This window comes from Geotrypetes seraphini, chromosome 9 (genome assembly GCF_902459505.1).
Source record: "Geotrypetes seraphini chromosome 9, aGeoSer1.1, whole genome shotgun sequence".
Classification (NCBI taxonomy): domain Eukaryota; kingdom Metazoa; phylum Chordata; class Amphibia; order Gymnophiona; family Dermophiidae; genus Geotrypetes; species Geotrypetes seraphini.
Window position 1 is genome coordinate 170500997 of NC_047092.1, and position 18754 is coordinate 170519750.

Sequence of the window (18754 nt, forward strand, 5' to 3'; positions counted from 1 at the left end):
AAAAATTGTTGACAGTCACTGAGCAGAACGTCTTCGTTACCCCTTTTATTCAAACTGACATCCCTTGACTTGCACACGCTCTCGTGACATGCCATGCTAGTGCAATTCTGAGCATCATGGATCTTTTAAAATTCTATCTGTTGTTTTGGTAAATTTTGGGGGCTGCGGAGGCAGCTTGGTTTCAGTAACATGGGACACAGAACCAGAGGGAGCCTAGGAGCCAGTGTCTCAGCACCGGTGTCTCCTTTTCTCCAACAAAACGAGACTAGCTTGCTTAGTCCTTGCTTTTGCCAACTCGAAAACAGTAGATCAGCTGCAAAATCCCATTTTCAGCCCGAGTCCCTTAAGCTGCATCTGAGCTCAGCACCAGGTGCCTTTCCCTCTTTGGCACATCAGTCATGTCAGCATTTCGGTCAGTGCTGCCAAATACGTTCCCTATTAATAGCTTAATGCAGGTAAAGAGAATCAATTGTAACTCAAATCACACCCACTCCATTCTTCACAATATAGAACATGATTGACCGTGACTGCGGGATTCCAAATAGTTTTCTGGAGAGCCTGATATTACTTTACTTTGAGATGACAATTACTGAATTCAGGATAAAACCGTTAATGGAACTACCCTGAAGAGAAACCATAATTAATTAAATGGTATGATTCTGAGCACTGGATTTTAAGAGGAAGGAAATATTGAACGAAAGCCCAGGAAGCCTTCACATTCTAGCCACGCGGTTAGGTTAATGACAAGCAGACATTCTTGGCTCCTATTCTGGTGAGTAGTCTTCTAACTCATCGTTTGAAATGAGGGCATCCGGTTTCTGTTTGTGTTTTCCTTTGCTTCTCGGTTTGTTACTCGTCCGACTGTTCTCCTCTGCTTCTGGCATTTGCTGGTAATAGAACCCTTTTTCTTTGGGAGCACCCCAGTCATGGTCGTTCTCCTCTTCTGGAGCGTAGGAAAACCCATCTTCTGTGGAGAAAGGGTCATCCACATCGTAACTCTGGTATGTGCTCTGATGTAGCACCTCCTCTCTTGCACTGATCTCCAGCGTGCTGTTCCACATCCCATAACCGAAATAGATAAGTAGGCCTGCAAGGGAAAATACACATCTTTTAACATGGAAAATGGTTCTAGTTCAGTAACATTTTGACAAAACAATGCAGCAGTAGGTTAAAGGACCTATTTATTATAAGAACATAAGAATTGCCATACCGGGACAGACCGAAGGTTCATCAAGCCCAGTAATAATAATAATAATAATAACTTTATTCTTGTATACCGCAATACCATGGAAGTTCAATGCGGTTAACAAAAGAAGAGACTGTACATTTACAGCGATGTTACATATATGGCAATGAAAAGGCATATACTATGGAGGCCTGACATAGGCAGGACAATTAGATAAAACAGAGATTGATTAAGAGAGGCCATAAGTGGCTTGGCAAGGAGGGCGAAGTCAGGGAGTTTTGAGGCATATCGAGGTCGGGGAGGGGGGCAGGGAAGGAGGGAAAGGAGGGCTAGCGGAATTTGTCGAAGAGGTAGGTTTTTAGTGATTTCCTGAACAGGTGGTAGGGCGGAGAGTTGGAGATGAGGGCGGTTAGGCAATTGTTCCATTTGCCCGCTTGGAATGCTAGGGTTCTATCAATGAATCTCTTGTAGAGGCAGCCTTTTAGGGAGGGAAAGGTGAATAGGTAGGTGTTTCGTGTGCGAGAGGGGCCTGCTATTTCAAGGTGCTCAGAAGGTAAATTGGTATCCTGTTTCCAACAGTGGCCAACCCAGGTTCCAGTACCTGGCAGAAACCCAGATACTGAAGCCGTCGAAGCCTATCTGCCTGCAGTCGCATGTGTGTGGGCAGAAGCTTCTCCTCTGACTCAACTTCCAGTTACATCAGAGGAGAAGCTTCCGCCCACACACTCGCGACTGCAGGCAGTCTCCGCCGGCTTCAGTAAGTTTCTATACTAACGTGCCGCGAAGGTAAGGAGGAGGGAGGGAGATTCTTGGGCCGCTGAAGTGCGATGAGGTGGCGAGAGGGAAGGGTGGATGCTGCGGGGACGGGGCAGTGAAGTGGACCGGTGATGGGGCAGTGACGGGGACAGATTTGTTTCCTCATATCATTCTCTACTGTAGGTAGCACCTATATGTGGGTATAGTATGTTTCGGATGGTTTTGGAGGGTTCACATCTTCCCCCACAAGTGTATTAGTTAGAGTGGGATTTGGGCCTGGGTCCCCTTCTCTGCAGTTCCCTGTCCTGACCACCAGGTTACTCTACGAACCTGTTTGTTGCTCCACTAGGACTGCCCATAACATCTGAAGCTGTTGTACAGGCAGGTATCTACTGTTTAATTTACATCTTTGGGGGGAGGGGGGTGAGAAGGGGTCAGTGACCAGTTTGGGAATGGGGGGGGGTCATGCTTACATTGTTCCCTGGGGTGGGGTGAGGTGGGCATCAATGTGAACTCCACTAATATGCAACGGGAGGATGTTACTGGCCAGACTTTACGGTAGATGCCCTGCAAACAATGGGATGGTTGGATAGGCTGGAGCAAGCTTGGATGGCAACGTCAGCATTTGGAACCTTGGATAACACCAGACTTTACAGTCTACAGCCCAGAAATATCAAAGAACAGACAAGTTCATTTAACCATGTATTTTTTTAATGAGTATAACTTATGGGCAGACTGGATGGACTGTTCAGGTCTTTATCTGCCGTCATTTACTATGTTACTATGTTACCTGGCAGAAACCCAAAGAGTAGCAACATTCCAGAGCTGAGATTGTGATGTCATAATGCCTCATTCCACCAATGCCTAAGAGCCAACCTCAGCAGTGATGTCACAATGGCTTGATTAGATGTCAACTTCAGCATTTGGAACTTAGGGCAATACCAGGTGGACTTTACAGTCTACGACCCAGAAATATCAAAGAAGAGACAAGTTAATCTAATTATGTATTTTTTAATGAGTATAACTTATGGGCAGACTGGATGGACCCTTCAGGTCTTTATGTGCCTCCATTTATTATGTTACTATCTAGTCAGTTTGGTCACCATTTTGGCACTTATTAGTTTATAGGGTAGCCGTTTCAATGCCCCATGTTAATAATGCGTCATCTGCCTCATTAAACCCCTAGAGCCTGTTTTACAAAGCCGTGCGGCAACAGCCCCGAAGCCCTTTAAATCTCTATGGGCTTCGGGGCCGTTACCACGCAGCAGCCGCTAGCGCGGCTTTGTAAAACAGGTCCCTAATGTGGACATTTATATTAGACAGTGGGAGAGGGGGAGAATTTGCCTTGCTGTTAATGCAGGGGGAGGGTCATTAACGTGTTAATTGTTAACGTTGCAGCTAATGCGTAATATTTAACTACAGCATCTTAGGTGTAGTTAACTGCATTCTGCATTAGCGATCAAGTTGCTAATATGTAACAGTGGCAAGTACTGAATGTTAGATTCATGGTGGCCTTTTCCCAAGTGCTGAAATACTCCCTACAATTACCGTAGAGGTTTTGCGGCTACTGTGGCTTAACTTTTGCAGTTAACTCGCATTAACTGTACATCTTTAAAGGGCTTTAATAAATAAGGACCTGATTGCAGCAGCAAACCATTCGCAATTCTCACCGTTAGCAAGTGCCACCTTCGCTATGAACGCTGGCAATTGGCGGTTACCGGGCCCCACTTCTCGAGTCCCTCTGCCACACGCGCGCCCTCTTCCCTTCTTCCGTATGTCTAGTTGTTCGCCGCCGTGAGTAACAACTTCAACGTGCTCCTCACGACCCCCTCTGTGCCTCTGTCTCTGAAGCCAGTTCCTATGCGCGGCACCCGGAAGCGACGCCAACATGAGAGCTGACGCAGTCACAAGGAAAACAATAAACTTGTTGCTCACGGAAGTGAACGACTAGAGGTACGGGAAAGGGAAGGGGGTGGGGAGAGAGGCTGCCTCTGGGAAAGGAGGGCTAGGCAAAAAGTACTGCCTATTTGGGGTGGTGGTGGGGGGTATTTTTTTTTCTATTCATGTCACATGGTATGGCGAAGTGCTGGTAAGGAGGGATGGAGAAAGCTGAGATTTGGAGGAAGAGAAAAAGGAAGAGTGCTGGGGTCGGGCCTAGAGAAGGGGGAGATAGAAGGTGCCCACTCCCCTTGCTAATTCGGGTGAATGTCAGAGAGATATCCCATGGTGCTGTCATTTCAGTTTAAAAAAACACAAACCCTCACTCTTTTGATATGCTGGCTTCATACGCAGTCTAGTGTGTGTGTATTTTATGAATAACTATAATGAATATGTATGAGGAATATGTAAATGAATATGCTAATGTGTCAAGCCCCACCCTTTGTCCCCTCCCCCCCTCCAAATGAAACAGTCAAATTACACCTAAGCTTGTAAGCTATTCCTTTCTTCTTTGGATCTGTTCAATCAAAGGCATAAATAATGAACAATTAAAAAAAAAGAAAATATGAAACAGCCACTCTCTAGGGTGGTAGCAACAACCCCTGGTTGCTAGAGCCAGTCCATTCTCTGAGGCATTCAGTATTCAGAACTAGAAGATGACTCCCCAGCATTCCCTGCTTTTATAATAAAATTGGATTTATCAGCCACCTTGTCACAATTTCTTTTTCACCAGTCTTGTCAGGTTCCAGACTAGTACACAAGATATTAACCACGGTCTCCTGTTCATGCTCTCTTTCTGCTAAACATTGTCAGGGTGTCACTGTTCTATTTTCAAGGAACGCTGAAGAAATGCTCCCTGCTCTGTTTCAAGAGGAACCCCCCCCTCCCCAGCTATAATAGAGGACCTACGGTGAAATTCATTGCAGACATTTACGAAGGTGAAATGCACTGCGCCAGAATCCTACGCTGGACAGATCTTTCATTTTTATTGTAATTCAGACTTGTAACTATTAGTGTACAGTAAATGCCTAGGACAAACTTCCTTAAAGTAAATGAATGAGGCGGGGGGGGGGGGAGGGAAGGGGAAAGGAGGAAGGGGGGGAATGGAATAGGGGAGTGTATAGTAAAGAATTATTCAAACTAGTAAAAATGTTAACAGACACAACACGAATCCTGAAAAAGGACAATGAGAGCACTCCATCCGCTCAAACCCTTGCTAACTTTTAAAAAAATAAAATCACTCACCTAAGAACTACTCTACCTACACCCACAACCAATACACTTCAATACCTTGAACCCCATGATCAGGATCCCAGAGCAGACATGAATTGGGATCACTTCGAATTCCCAAACTGGCACCAGTTCCTAAGTTTATTCAACAACTACTCCAAATCTAACTGCCTACTCGACAAATGCTCCCCTAAAATCATGACAGTTGCCCCCCCTAACTTCAAAATGGAACTATTCACGTTGTTAACAACTTCCCTTACAAACGGAACATTAAACAAGGATATGGGACACATACTAATTACTCCGATATCCAAAGATCAAATAAACCTCAATAGCACTAACAACCAATTACAGACCCATAGCAAGCATTCCCCTTTTCACAAAGCTACAGGAAGGATTGGTCAACCTACAACTAACAGACTACCTAAACAAATTTAACACCCTCAGTGAACACCAATCAGGCTTCAGGAAAGGATACAGCACAGAAACAGTCATAGCTTCCATACTAAACCACCTCTATGATCTTTTCAGCAAAGGCAAAAGCGCATTGATTCTGCAACTTGACCTCAGCAGTGCATTCGACCCAGTAGACCACGAAATCATGCTACTGTGCCTTGACGCAATAGGAATCTCAGGAAAGGTAATGAAATGGTTCCAAGAATTCCTAACAAACAGATCCTACTGAGTAACCAGCAATGGAAATGACTCCAACCCATGGGAAAACCCATCAGGGGTGCCCCAAGGCTCCCCTCTATCGCCCACATTATTCAACATCTACCTCGCATCCTTAGGTCACCTACTACAAAAATTAAACTTAAAACACTATATATACGCAGACGATATATCCATCCTAATCCCCTTAAATGACATCACAAATGAAACTATAGATAACCTCTCACACACAATGATAGAAATCGAAAAATGGACCACCAGCTTCAAACTAAAACTAAACACAGAGAAAACAAAAGTCTTTTTGGCAAGCCCCAACAACAAAATAACGAAAACATCGTTAAAAATAAACGGCCATGAATATCCAATCTCCAAAACCATAAAAATACTGGGCATCACTCTAGATACTCACTTAACCATGACTGACCACACAAACCTACTGGTGAAGAAATGCTTTTACATGCTGTGAAAGTTAAGGACTATTAAAAAATACTTTGACACAACATCATTCAGATTACTGGCGCAGTCGCTGATGCTATCTACCCTAGATTACTGCAACATCGCCTACCTGGGTATCCCCCAAAAAACAGTACAAAAATTAAGATTAGTGCAAAACACTGCAGTTCGCTTGATCTTCGGACTGAGAAAAAAAGACCACATTAGCTCCTATTACAAGAAATTACACTGGCTACCAATGGAGGCGCGAATACTGTTCAAATTTGCTTGTATCTGCTTCAAATAAGTCTGGGGCCTAGCACCTTCCTACCTGCAAACGCACTTCACTCTATACAACCCCACACGAACAACCAGAAACAAAAACATCTTTGCATACCCAAAGATCACAGGCTGCAAATACCAATCCTTCCTAGACAGAACCTTCATGTTCCAAGCAAACAGACAGCAATCCTGGCTGGGAAACCACATAAATAAAGCCAGACAGACCTACAACACATTCCGAAAATCAATTAAAACCATTCTATTTGGCAAATTCCTTGCTTAATCAGATCACCTCTCTCAGGTATTTTTTTTTATTTTTTATTTCTTCCCCTTATAACCCCATTGTATTATGTAACATCTTTCGTCTCTCATGTATTCTTTCCCCATGCTTCTCCAATTCATGATGTAACTTCCTTCTTCTTGCATTTTGTAATTCGCTGATTGTCCAGCCTTCTTTCTATGTGAACCGCCTAGAAGTCAGTTTGACTATGGCGGTATGGAAAAATAAAGTTATTATTATCATGTCTCACCGCTCCTGTCCAAGCTCCACTGGCTTCCGATTATTGCCAGGGTCCAGTGTTCCCTCTAAGCTGCGCTGGCGTGCGCTGGCGCACAAAATATTACATCCAGCGCACAAGTTTCACGTCACAGCACACGGCGGGCAGGGCAGCGAGAGGAGAATCGGGCGAGTTGGCTCATAACTTGCTGGCGCCCGATATTTTTAGCGCACAGCGAAAAAAATTTTGCTCACAACACCCGCCCGCTTAGAGGGAGCACTGCCAGGGTCTACTTTAAATGCGCCTGTCTAACTTTCAAAATCCTCCATGGCATCCTCCCTCCCTTCATCCCACTCTCCTGGAACTCCTTAAATCTTAATACCACCAGACCCACTCACAAACTTAAATTATCCTTTCCTTCATTAAAAGGCATTTCCCGCGCAGGAAAACTAGGGACCTCCCTCCCCTTCAGACTCACTGAGCTCTGGAACAACCTTACCTCCCCCCTCCGGACCCTGAGCTCTCTCAAACTCTTCCGCAAACATCTGAAAACCTGGCTGTTTTCAAAAATGTAATACTTACCCCATCTTTGGCATCGTAAGCCCCCCATTCACCCTTTCTCTATACCCTTTAACCTTCATGGAGCTCCTTTCTCTCAACTCCTGTAAACCGTGCCGAGCTCTACGATTGTGGAGATGATGCGGTATATAAACCTAAGGTTTAGTTTAGTTAGTTTAGTTTATTATTATTATTATTATAGAGGAATGAAATAGGTCATATGGAAATATATTTTGGAGGAATGATAGAAATATGTATGGAAAAATGATAACTGAGAATCTAATTGTAATGAATATCTTTTTGTATTTATATTATTGTATATTTATTTGATTCCTTCAATAAAATGTTACAAATTAAAGTAAATAATTCTGGCCTGCCTATGGTTGACACACCCGAATTTTGCCCGGGATTCATCACCTGCATCTGAAATTCTTTCCTTTAAAATATTCAAATGTCTGTTTAATGCAGCCACACCCACATCTGACAGAATTAGACGGAGAAACCAGCCCCTGTGCCACAGTCATGGAATCTGACCTCTCTAGGGCAGTTTAGGCAACCTCAGATTGATAAGATATAGAATACAAAAATTACGCCTTTATTCCACCAGGACTTGGCCGTGCCTAGTACTGGCATCATTGTTTTCCTCTAGGAAATGGCAGAAGAGGACGGGCTGGCCTAGGAAGCAGCGTGAGTCCTCTCCGCTCTGTTCTGTCTGCTCCCGTGTCCCAGCCCTCCTTTCCTGATCTTTGAAGGCTGCTGATGAGAAGAGAGGCTGGACGGAGCAGAAAAAGGCCAGTGGTGCTTGGGGCAGAGTTTCATAGTTTATATTCCGCCTTTAAACATTCTGGTGGGTCAGTTTATGTTTAAGTTACAAATATGAAAAGATGAATGCAGATATATCAGGGTATAGCAAATTATTTAAATTGGTTTGGGGCCCGTTGACATCCTTTGTTAATTCAACATAGTTGTCTTTGTTTAAACTTTAGTTTATTTTTATACATATCCAGGATGGGATGGGAGGGTGGGGGGAGGGGGTAATATTTTTCTGGTTCATTTCTTGATTAAATTGTTGGATGGGAGGGGAGGGATATTTGTTTTCTGCATTGTTATTAATGGAATTTAAATGCTTATTTTGTTATTAATGTATATATAATTCATGGTACTTTGTATATTAGCTTTGAAAATTAATAAAGATTTATTTAAAAAAAACAACAACAAAAAAACCCTAAAAAAACAAGGCAGATTACAACCAAGCATACACATGTGGCTCCAGAAAAAGGAGGACGGATCGAGACATCCGGGTTTTACTTTCACTGCACGCAATGGAAGTGAAACCCGGATGACTCAATCCGTCCTTCTTTTTTCTGGAGCCATATGGTCACCCTATACTGGGGTATCATCCCTGTGTTCTGTGACCAGGAAGACTACAGAACAGCAATAGGATACAGGACAAGACAGACTGTCAATTATTTATTCTGTACTCTGTCTTTTGACTTACTGATATTAAAATTGGTATGGCTTTCCTCTCTTGTTTTTCCTTATAGTTCCTTTGGGGCAGGGGTGGGCCTTCACAGTCCTCGTGGACCACAACCCAGTTAGGTGCTCAAGATTTCCACAATGAATATGCTCAAGATTGATTTGCATACAATGGAAGCAGTCCAAATTAATCTCATGCATATACATTTGCATGAGCTTTTTTTAATCACTACAATAACGGCTGTGACAGTGGCCCATCGGTTTTTAATGCAAATTTTTGAGAATCTAGCCCTCAGTCTTAGACGTCCTATTGAAAATGTCCCCACCACATCACTTAACTCTCTATTGTCCCAGATACAAAATAAGTGCCTGGATATAATATGCATACCAGTTTGATTGCAACACAGAATAGTTAATTCTGTCATAAGAACATAAGAACAGTCTTACTGGGTCAGACCAATGGTCCATCAAGCCCAGTAGCCCATTCTCATGGTGGCCAATCCAGGTCTCTAGTACCTGGCCAAAACCCAAAGAGTAGCAACACTCCAGCGTCTCAAAGAATAGCAAGATTCCGGAACCCCAATGAGAGCAACATTCCAGAGCTGAGATTGTGATGTCATAATTCCACAATGCCTCAGAGCCAACCTCATCAGTGATGTTACAGTGGCTTGATTGTCCTATACTTGGCACCCGTAAGAGCATAAGAACAGCCATACTGGGTCAGAGCAAAGGTCCATCAAGCCCAGTAGCCCGTTCTCGCGGTGGCCAGTCCATGTCACTAGTACCTGGCCAAACCCAAGGAGTAGCAACAATTTCAACTAGGAAATAATTTTTTTTACAGAAAGGGTGGTAGATGCATGGAACAGTCTCCCGGAAGAGGTGGTGGCGACAGAGACTGTGTCTGAATTCAAGAAAGCCTGGGATAGGCACATGGGATCTCTTAGAGCGAGGAAGAGATAATGGTAAGTGCGGCTGGGCAGACTGAATGGGCCATTTGGCCTTTATCTGCCATCATGTTTCTAGGATAAAACAGAAAACATTAGTTTCCTAGTCATTTTTACATAGATATAATAGGAAGCAAATGGGAGACATGCCTCCGTCCCCATGGCCCAGATTTCACAATTATGTTTTTTTGACACAATAGCTGTAGGAATAGGGGAAGTAAACAGTGATTGGTCCGGGACAACAAATCTATCCTAAACAGGAAAAGCTGAAAGCTGCTGATAACTCCTGATCATTATTATTATTACAGTAAGTAAAATGGAATAATTCCTCTACCAACACAACAGCCTCATGGAAAAGCAGCTATGACGTTGATCCCTAGTTCAAAAGCAAGTTAATTAGTGTATAAGGACAAACCTCTAGAAAAAGTTAATGGTTTAGGGTAAATGTGCATCTTCTGCCTGGAAGTGACGAGTCAGGGCTGCAGCAGCTGGAAAGCCCGAGTGATATCTGTCCAGTCTGGACTTTTGCCGTTGGGATTATTTAAAATATGCTGAGGCAAGAGAGCTGCTTCAGGAAATTGGACTTCTGCCAGACTTATTTGATTTTGGTTTTCAATTTTTTTCTTCCAGTTTATGAATTATTTTAAATTTTATGCCATTGTTTTTACCTCTATTCTTTTTATTTTATTAATTGAATATCCCTGAATTCTATTCTTTAACATAGGGGTAGGGAACTCTGTTCCTCGAGAGCCGTATTCCAGTTGGGTTTTCAGGATTTCCCCAATGAATATGCATGAGATCTATTTGCATGCACCGCTTTCAATGCATATTCATTGGGGAAATCCTGAAAACCCGACCGGAATACGGCTCTCGAGGAACGGAATTCCCTACCCCTGGTTTAACGGTTCTTCCCTTCTATTCCTTTTTACATATTACTTTAATTCATTTAGATATCATTTACATAAAAGGTGCTTCTATCTGTAAAGTTAGGAATTTCTATGAAACATTCTACATACTTCTCTCCTCTCCACTCCTTTCCGGTTCATAGACAACGGCGCAAAAGACAAAAGCGCGCGCCGACAATTGAGTGCAGTGCGCGCTGCCGCACCGCTCTAAATTACAGTTTTTAGGGGCTCCGACGGGGGTTTTTGTTGGGGAACCCCCCCAGTTTACTTAATAGACATCGCGCCGGCGTTATGGGGGGTTGGGGGGTTGTAACCCTCCACATTTTACTGTAAACAGGGAAAAAGTGAAGTTTTCAGTAAAATGTGGGGGGTTACAACCCCCCACACCCCCCACAACGCCCCCACAACGCGACGCGATGTCTATTAAGTAAAGTGGGGGGGGTTCCCCCCACGCCCCCCCCATCGGAGCACTAAAAACAGTAATTTAGAGTGGTGCGGCGGCGCGCGCTGCGCTCTATTGTCTGGGTGCGCCTTTGTCCCGGCGCGCTTTTGACCTGACACCGTTTTTCCAGTGGAAGTTTTCAGTTTGGAAAACTGTATTTCACCGGGACAGTCTGATGCAAATACCAAAAAGAATGACTTACCTACAAAACACCAGACAGCGAACCGGATCCAGGTCACCGGAGAGAGCTTTAGCATGAGATAGATGTTCACCAGCATGGCAAAGGCTGGCACAAATGGGACACACGGTGCCATGTAAGGCAGCTTTTTGGGGTTTTCTGGTTGCTGGAGGATCACAAACACCAGCGCAACCAGAAGCAGGAGCATGAGAAGCAGCAAGAGCACCGCCCACCAACTCTGGTTCGAGATATAGTCCACCCCGAAAATGATGAACGAACAAAAGACGAAGGTGAGAATGAAGAGCAGGAGAACACATGTGGTGACTGTGCGGCCAGTGGCCAACGTGGGACGATCCATTTTTCCTGGCAGACCAAGGTGGATTCTCATTGTATAGTAACGTGGACCTATCAGTTTCTTCAGCTTTATTAGGTAAACATTTTCAGATTCATCTGCTTCTATGCCTGAAGTCATATCAACTGTACCGTAATTGGGGTGGTTGACATTGTAATTTGATTTATCTGATTTTCCAATTAGCATTTCATTGTCTCCCAAGGAAGGTACATTTTTAGCACCACAAGTGTTGGTTTCTGGGCCGGTGTAGTCCTCTCCGTCGCTCACCGGAGAACAAACTTCCTTCTCACCGTCTGCCAAAATGCCTTCCTTCTTCTTTGTATGTTCCTCTGAAAGGAATTTCACAAAACCATCAATATCACTCTCTGGCTGATAGCGTAGAAGCAGGACGCAAACGGAGACCAATGTGTAGGCCAGAAGAGTGCCGATGGACATCATTTCTATAAGGTCCCTCAGACTGACCAGCAAGGAGAGTAGTGCAGCTAGAAATCCTGAGACAATACAAGCCACCACTGGAGTCTCTGTATAGGTATTCACATGGGCCAAAAACCTAATGACAGAAAGACAAGATGTTAGATCAGCCCAATCAGACTCTTTTTTTGGCACAGAATGGAGCTAGTTCAGAATGGAGCCAGTTCTCTTTGAATAAAGTCCATTGTCTTACAGCAAGAAACATTGCTGCAAACATTTGTTATAAATATTCACTCATACTCCTAGGGGCTGATTCTACAAAAGGCGTTCCAACTGTAGCCAGTGGTAGATGTTCTGTGCCAGGGGTACCCACACATTTTGGGCTTGCAAGCTATTTTTAAAATGACCAAGTCAAAATGATCTACCAACAATAAAAATTTTTTTTAAAAAACACAAAGCACACTGTACGCAGAGAAAATGTTAATTATCATTTATATTCCGGGTTTTTTCAAAGAGGTCATGGAAGATGACTCTAAGCACTGTTACTTCAGTAACAACCATACAAAAATAGACAAATATACCCCCTCCCTTTTTACTAAACCGCAATAAAAGTTTTTAGCGCAGGGAGCTGCGCTGAATGCCCCGCGCTGCTCTCGATGCTCATAGGCTCCCTGTGCTAAAAACCACTATTGCAGTTTAGTAAAAGGGAGCCATAGTACAAAATATAGACAGCAGATATAAATTCTCAAAACGGACACATTTTGATCACTAAATTGAAAATAAAATCATTTTTCCTACCTTTGTTGTCTGATGATTTCATGAGTCTCTGGTTGCACTTTCTTCTTCTGACTGTGCATCCAATATTTCTTCCCTTCTTTCAACTTCCTGTATGCTTCCTCTCCTCCAGACCTCATTTCTCTCCCCCATCTTTTTCTTTCTTTCTCCCTGCCCCGTCTTTCTTTCTGTCTCCCTGCCTCCCTTTCTTTCTCTCTCTCTCCATGCCCCCTTTTTTTCTGACTCCCTGTTCCCCCTTTCTTTCTGTTTCCCTTCTTTCTTTGTCTCCTTGCCCCCCCTTCTTTCTATCTCCCTGCCTGCCCCCTTTCTTTCTTTCTTTCTTCCTGCCCTCCCCAAGCCACTATGTTTGCCACTGCTACCATCGGGGAACAGGCCCCCAAGCCACTGCCGCCCCAAGCTCACCCTGTAGAAGCATTGCGATCGACGTATTGGGCACCCCTGTTCTATGCCATCTCACCAGCCAATTGGGATGCATATTTTTTTTAAAAATCCATGCAGCAAAGGACCCCTATAATATAGGTGTCTGACTTGCGCCTACAGAGGCATTTAGACACACCTACCATGCCCAAGGCCGGCATGGGCGTGGTTTCCACCAGAAGGAGCCTTGGGCATCTGTAAGCGTCTCTATGCATCTCTGTAGGCATGAGACAGATGCCTTAAATGTAGACCTGTAAAATGCTGCCCTATATTTAAAGTGTCTGTTAGAAAAAAAAGACGTGATTCTCTAAAGGACACCAATGTGCGATTGACACGCGATTGTCAGCTGCCGAGATTAGTGTCCTTTAGAGAATTAGGCCCCTGGTGTATATAAAAAGGAACTTTGTTTCTAATTATATGAAATTCTTTTATCATCCTCATAATTATATTATATTCGACCTCTCCCCTCAAAAAGTTAGGGCTTTCAGGGGACATCTTTTCCAAAGGCACCATCTGGGTAATTGCCCGAGTGGAAACCTGTCCTCCATGCAGAAACGGCACACTTGCTTTTAGTATAAAGCAGACGAGAAGCTCATAGAGACTCTGTACCCAGGTATTTGCTGGCCCCATATTTTCAAAAAGAAACTCCATGGGGAGATTTCTTTTCATCAAGTTTCAAGTTCATTGTATTTGATATTCCGCCTAAGTACCTAGGCGTTTCACATAAAATGGAAACATTTGTGCAAATGCTTCAGAGAACATAAGAACTGCCATCACCGGATCAGACCTTGGTCCATCAAGTCCGGCGATCCGCACACGCGGAGGCCCAGCCGGTGTACACCTGGCGTAATTTTAGTCACCCATATCCCTCTATGCCTCTCGTAAGGAGATGTGCATCTAGTTTGCTTTTAAATCCTAGAACGGTGGATTCCGCAATAACCTCCTCTGGGAGAGCATTCCAGGTGTCCACCACTCGTTGCGTGAAGCAGAACTTCCTGATATTTGTCCTGGACTTGTCCCCCCTTAGCTTCAGTCCATGTCCTCTTGTCCATGTCACAATCTCAGCTCTGGAATGTTGCTACTCTTTGGGGTTCTGGAATCTTTTGTTACTCTTTGGGATTCTGGAATGTTGCTACTCCATTGTAACATCACTGATGAGGTTGGCTCTAAGGTACTGTGGAATGAGGCATTATAAGAACATAAGAACTGCCATCTCCGGATCAGACCTTCGGTTCATCAAGTCCGGCGATCCGCACACGCGAAGGCCCAGCCAGGTGTACAACTGGCGTAATTTTAGTCACCCATATCCCTCTATGCCTCTCGTAAGGAGATGTGCATCTAGTTTGCTTTTAAATCCTAGAACGGTGGATTCCGCAATAACCTCCTCTGGGAGAGCATTCCAGGTGTCCACCACTCGTTGCGTGAAGCAGAACTTCCTGATATTTGTCCTGGACTTGTCCCCCCTTAGCTTCAGTCCATGTCCTCTTGTCCATGTCACAATCTCAGCTCTGGAATGTTGCTACTCTTTGGGGTTCTGGAATCTTTTGTTACTCTTTGGGATTCTGGAATGTTGCTACTCCATTGTAACATCACTGATGAGGTTGGCTCTAAGGTACTGTGGAATGAGGCATTATAAGAACATAAGAACTGCCATCTCCGGATCAGACCTTCGGTTCATCAAGTCCGGCGATCCGCACACGCGAAGGCCCAGCCAGGTGTACAACTGGCGTAATTTTAGTCACCCATATCCCTCTATGCCTCTCGTAAGGAGATGTGCATCTAGTTTGCTTTTAAATCCTAGAACGGTGGATTCCGCAATAACCTCCTCTGGGAGAGCATTCCAGGTGTCCACCACTCGTTGCGTGAAGCAGAACTTCCTGATATTTGTCCTGGACTTGTCCCCCCTTAGCTTCAGTCCATGTCCTCTTGTCCATGTCACAATCTCAGCTCTGGAATGTTGCTACTCTTTGGGGTTCTGGAATCTTTTGTTACTCTTTGGGATTCTGGAATGTTGCTACTCCATTGTAACATCACTGATGAGGTTGGCTCTAAGGTACTGTGGAATGAGGCATTATAAGAACATAAGAACTGCCATCTCCGGATCAGACCTTCGGTTCATCAAGTCCGGCGATCCGCACACGCGAAGGCCCAGCCAGGTGTACAACTGGCGTAATTTTAGTCACCCATATCCCTCTATGCCTCTCGTAAGGAGATGTGCATCTAGTTTGCTTTTAAATCCTAGAACGGTGGATTCCGCAATAACCTCCTCTGGGAGAGCATTCCAGGTGTCCACCACTCGTTGCGTGAAGCAGAACTTCCTGATATTTGTCCTGGACTTGTCCCCCCTTAGCTTCAGTCCATGTCCTCTTGTCCATGTCACAATCTCAGCTCTGGAATGTTGCTACTCTTTGGGGTTCTGGAATCTTTTGTTACTCTTTGGGATTCTGGAATGTTGCTACTCCATTGTAACATCACTGATGAGGTTGGCTCTAAGGTACTGTGGAATGAGGCATTATAAGAACATAAGAACTGCCATCTCCGGATCAGACCTTCGGTTCATCAAGTCCGGCGATCCGCACACGCGAAGGCCCAGCCAAGTGTACAACTGGCGTAATTTTAGTCACCCATATCCCTCTATGCCTCTCGTAAGGAGATGTGCATCTAGTTTGCTTTTAAATCCTAGAACGGTGGATTCCGCAATAACCTCCTCTGGGAGAGCATTCCAGGTGTCCACCACTCGTTGCGTGAAGCAGAACTTCCTGATATTTGTCCTGGACTTGTCCCCCCTTAGCTTCAGTTCATGTCCTCTTGTCCATGTCACAATCTCAGCTCTGGAATGTTGCTACTCTTTGGGGTTCTGGAATCTTTTGTTACTCTTTGGGATTCTGGAATGTTGCTACTCCATTGTAACATCACTGATGAGGTTGGCTCTAAGGTACTGTGGAATGAGGCATTATAAGAACATAAGAACTGCCATCTCCGGATCAGACCTTCGGTTCATCAAGTCCGGCGATCCGCACACGCGAAGGCCCAGCCAGGTGTACAACTGGCGTAATTTTAGTCACCCATATCCCTCTATGCCTCTCGTAAGGAGATGTGCATCTAGTTTGCTTTTAAATCCTAGAACGGTGGATTCCGCAATAACCTCCTCTGGGAGAGCATTCCAGGTGTCCACCACTCGTTGCGTGAAGCAGAACTTCCTGATATTTGTCCTGGACTTGTCCCCCCTTAGCTTCAGTCCATGTCCTCTTGTCCATGTCACAATCTCAGCTCTGGAATGTTGCTACTCTTTGGGGTTCTGGAATCTTTTGTTACTCTTTGGGATTCTGGAATGTTGCTACTCCATTGTAACATCACTGATGAGGTTGGCTCTAAGGTACTGTGGAATGAGGCATTATAAGAACATAAGAACTGCCATCTCCGGATCAGACCTTCGGTTCATCAAGTCCGGCGATCCGCACACGCGAAGGCCCAGCCAGGTGTACAACTGGCGTAATTTTAGTCACCCATATCCCTCTATGCCTCTCGTAAGGAGATGTGCATCTAGTTTGCTTTTAAATCCTAGAACGGTGGATTCCGCAATAACCTCCTCTGGGAGAGCATTCCAGGTGTCCACCACTCGTTGCGTGAAGCAGAACTTCCTGATATTTGTCCTGGACTTGTCCCCCCTTAGCTTCAGTCCATGTCCTCTTGTCCATGTCACAATCTCAGCTCTGGAATGTTGCTACTCTTTGGGGTTCTGGAATCTTTTGTTACTCTTTGGGATTCTGGAATGTTGCTACTCCATTGTAACATCACTGATGAGGTTGGCTCTAAGGTACTGTGGAATGAGGCATTATAAGAACATAAGAACTGCCATCTCCGGATCAGACCTTCGGTTCATCAAGTCCGGCGATCCGCACACGCGAAGGCCCAGCCAGGTGTACAACTGGCGTAATTTTAGTCACCCATATCCCTCTATGCCTCTCGTAAGGAGATGTGCATCTAGTTTGCTTTTAAATCCTAGAACGGTGGATTCCGCAATAACCTCCTCTGGGAGAGCATTCCAGGTGTCCACCACTCGTTGCGTGAAGCAGAACTTCCTGATATTTGTCCTGGACTTGTCCCCCCTTAGCTTCAGTCCATGTCCTCTTGTCCATGTCACAATCTCAGCTCTGGAATGTTGCTACTCTTTGGGGTTCTGGAATCTTTTGTTACTCTTTGGGATTCTGGAATGTTGCTACTCCATTGTAACATCACTGATGAGGTTGGCTCTAAGGTACTGTGGAATGAGGCATTATAAGAACATAAGAACTGCCATCTCCGGATCAGACCTTCGGTTCATCAAGTCCGGCGATCCGCACACGCGAAGGCCCAGCCAAGTGTACAACTGGCGTAATTTTAGTCACCCATATCCCTCTATGCCTCTCGTAAGGAGATGTGCATCTAGTTTGCTTTTAAATCCTAGAACGGTGGATTCCGCAATAACCTCCTCTGGGAGAGCATTCCAGGTGTCCACCACTCGTTGCGTGAAGCAGAACTTCCTGATATTTGTCCTGGACTTGTCCCCCCTTAGCTTCAGTTCATGTCCTCTTGTCCATGTCACAATCTCAGCTCTGGAATGTTGCTACTCTTTGGGGTTCTGGAATCTTTTGTTACTCTTTGGGATTCTGGAATGTTGCTACTCCATTGTAACATCACTGATGAGGTTGGCTCTAAGGTACTGTGGAATGAGGCATTATAAGAACATAAGAACTGCCATCTCCGGATCAGACCTTCGGTTCATCAAGTCCGGCGATCCGCACACGCGAAGGCCCAGCCAGGTGTACAACTGGCGTAATTTTAGTCACCCATATCCCTCTATGCCTCTCGTAAGGAGATGTGCATCTAGTTTGCTTTTAAATCCTAGAACGGTGGATTCCGCAATAACCTCCTCTGGGAGAGCATTCCAGGTGTCCACCACTCGTTGCGTGAAGCAGAACTTCCTGATATTTGTCCTGGACTTGTCCCCCCTTAGCTTCAGTCCATGTCCTCTTGTCCATGTCACAATCTCAGCTCTGGAATGTTGCTACTCTTTGGGGTTCTGGAATCTTTTGTTACTCTTTGGGATTCTGGAATGTTGCTACTCCATTGTAACATCACTGATGAGGTTGGCTCTAAGGTACTGTGGAATGAGGCATTATAAGAACATAAGAACTGCCATCTCCGGATCAGACCTTCGGTTCATCAAGTCCGGCGATCCGCACACGCGAAGGCCCAGCCAGGTGTACAACTGGCGTAATTTTAGTCACCCATATCCCTCTA

At 44.7% G+C, this 18754-nt stretch overlaps 1 protein-coding gene across 1 annotated transcript in view; it reads right to left on the bottom strand.

Moving 5' to 3' along the window:
* Positions 1-672: 672 nt before the first annotated feature.
* The window catches only part of SLC7A14 (solute carrier family 7 member 14), a 56096-nt gene continuing 38014 nt past the window's right edge, over positions 673-18754 (bottom strand). The window contains exons 6-7 of the mRNA XM_033959053.1: positions 11521-12398; positions 673-1087 (exon numbers count right to left, since the gene is read on the bottom strand). Coding sequence (XP_033814944.1) covers positions 765-1087; positions 11521-12398 — 1201 coding nt within the window. The 3' untranslated portion in view covers positions 673-764. The remainder of the gene's footprint in view (positions 1088-11520; positions 12399-18754) is intronic.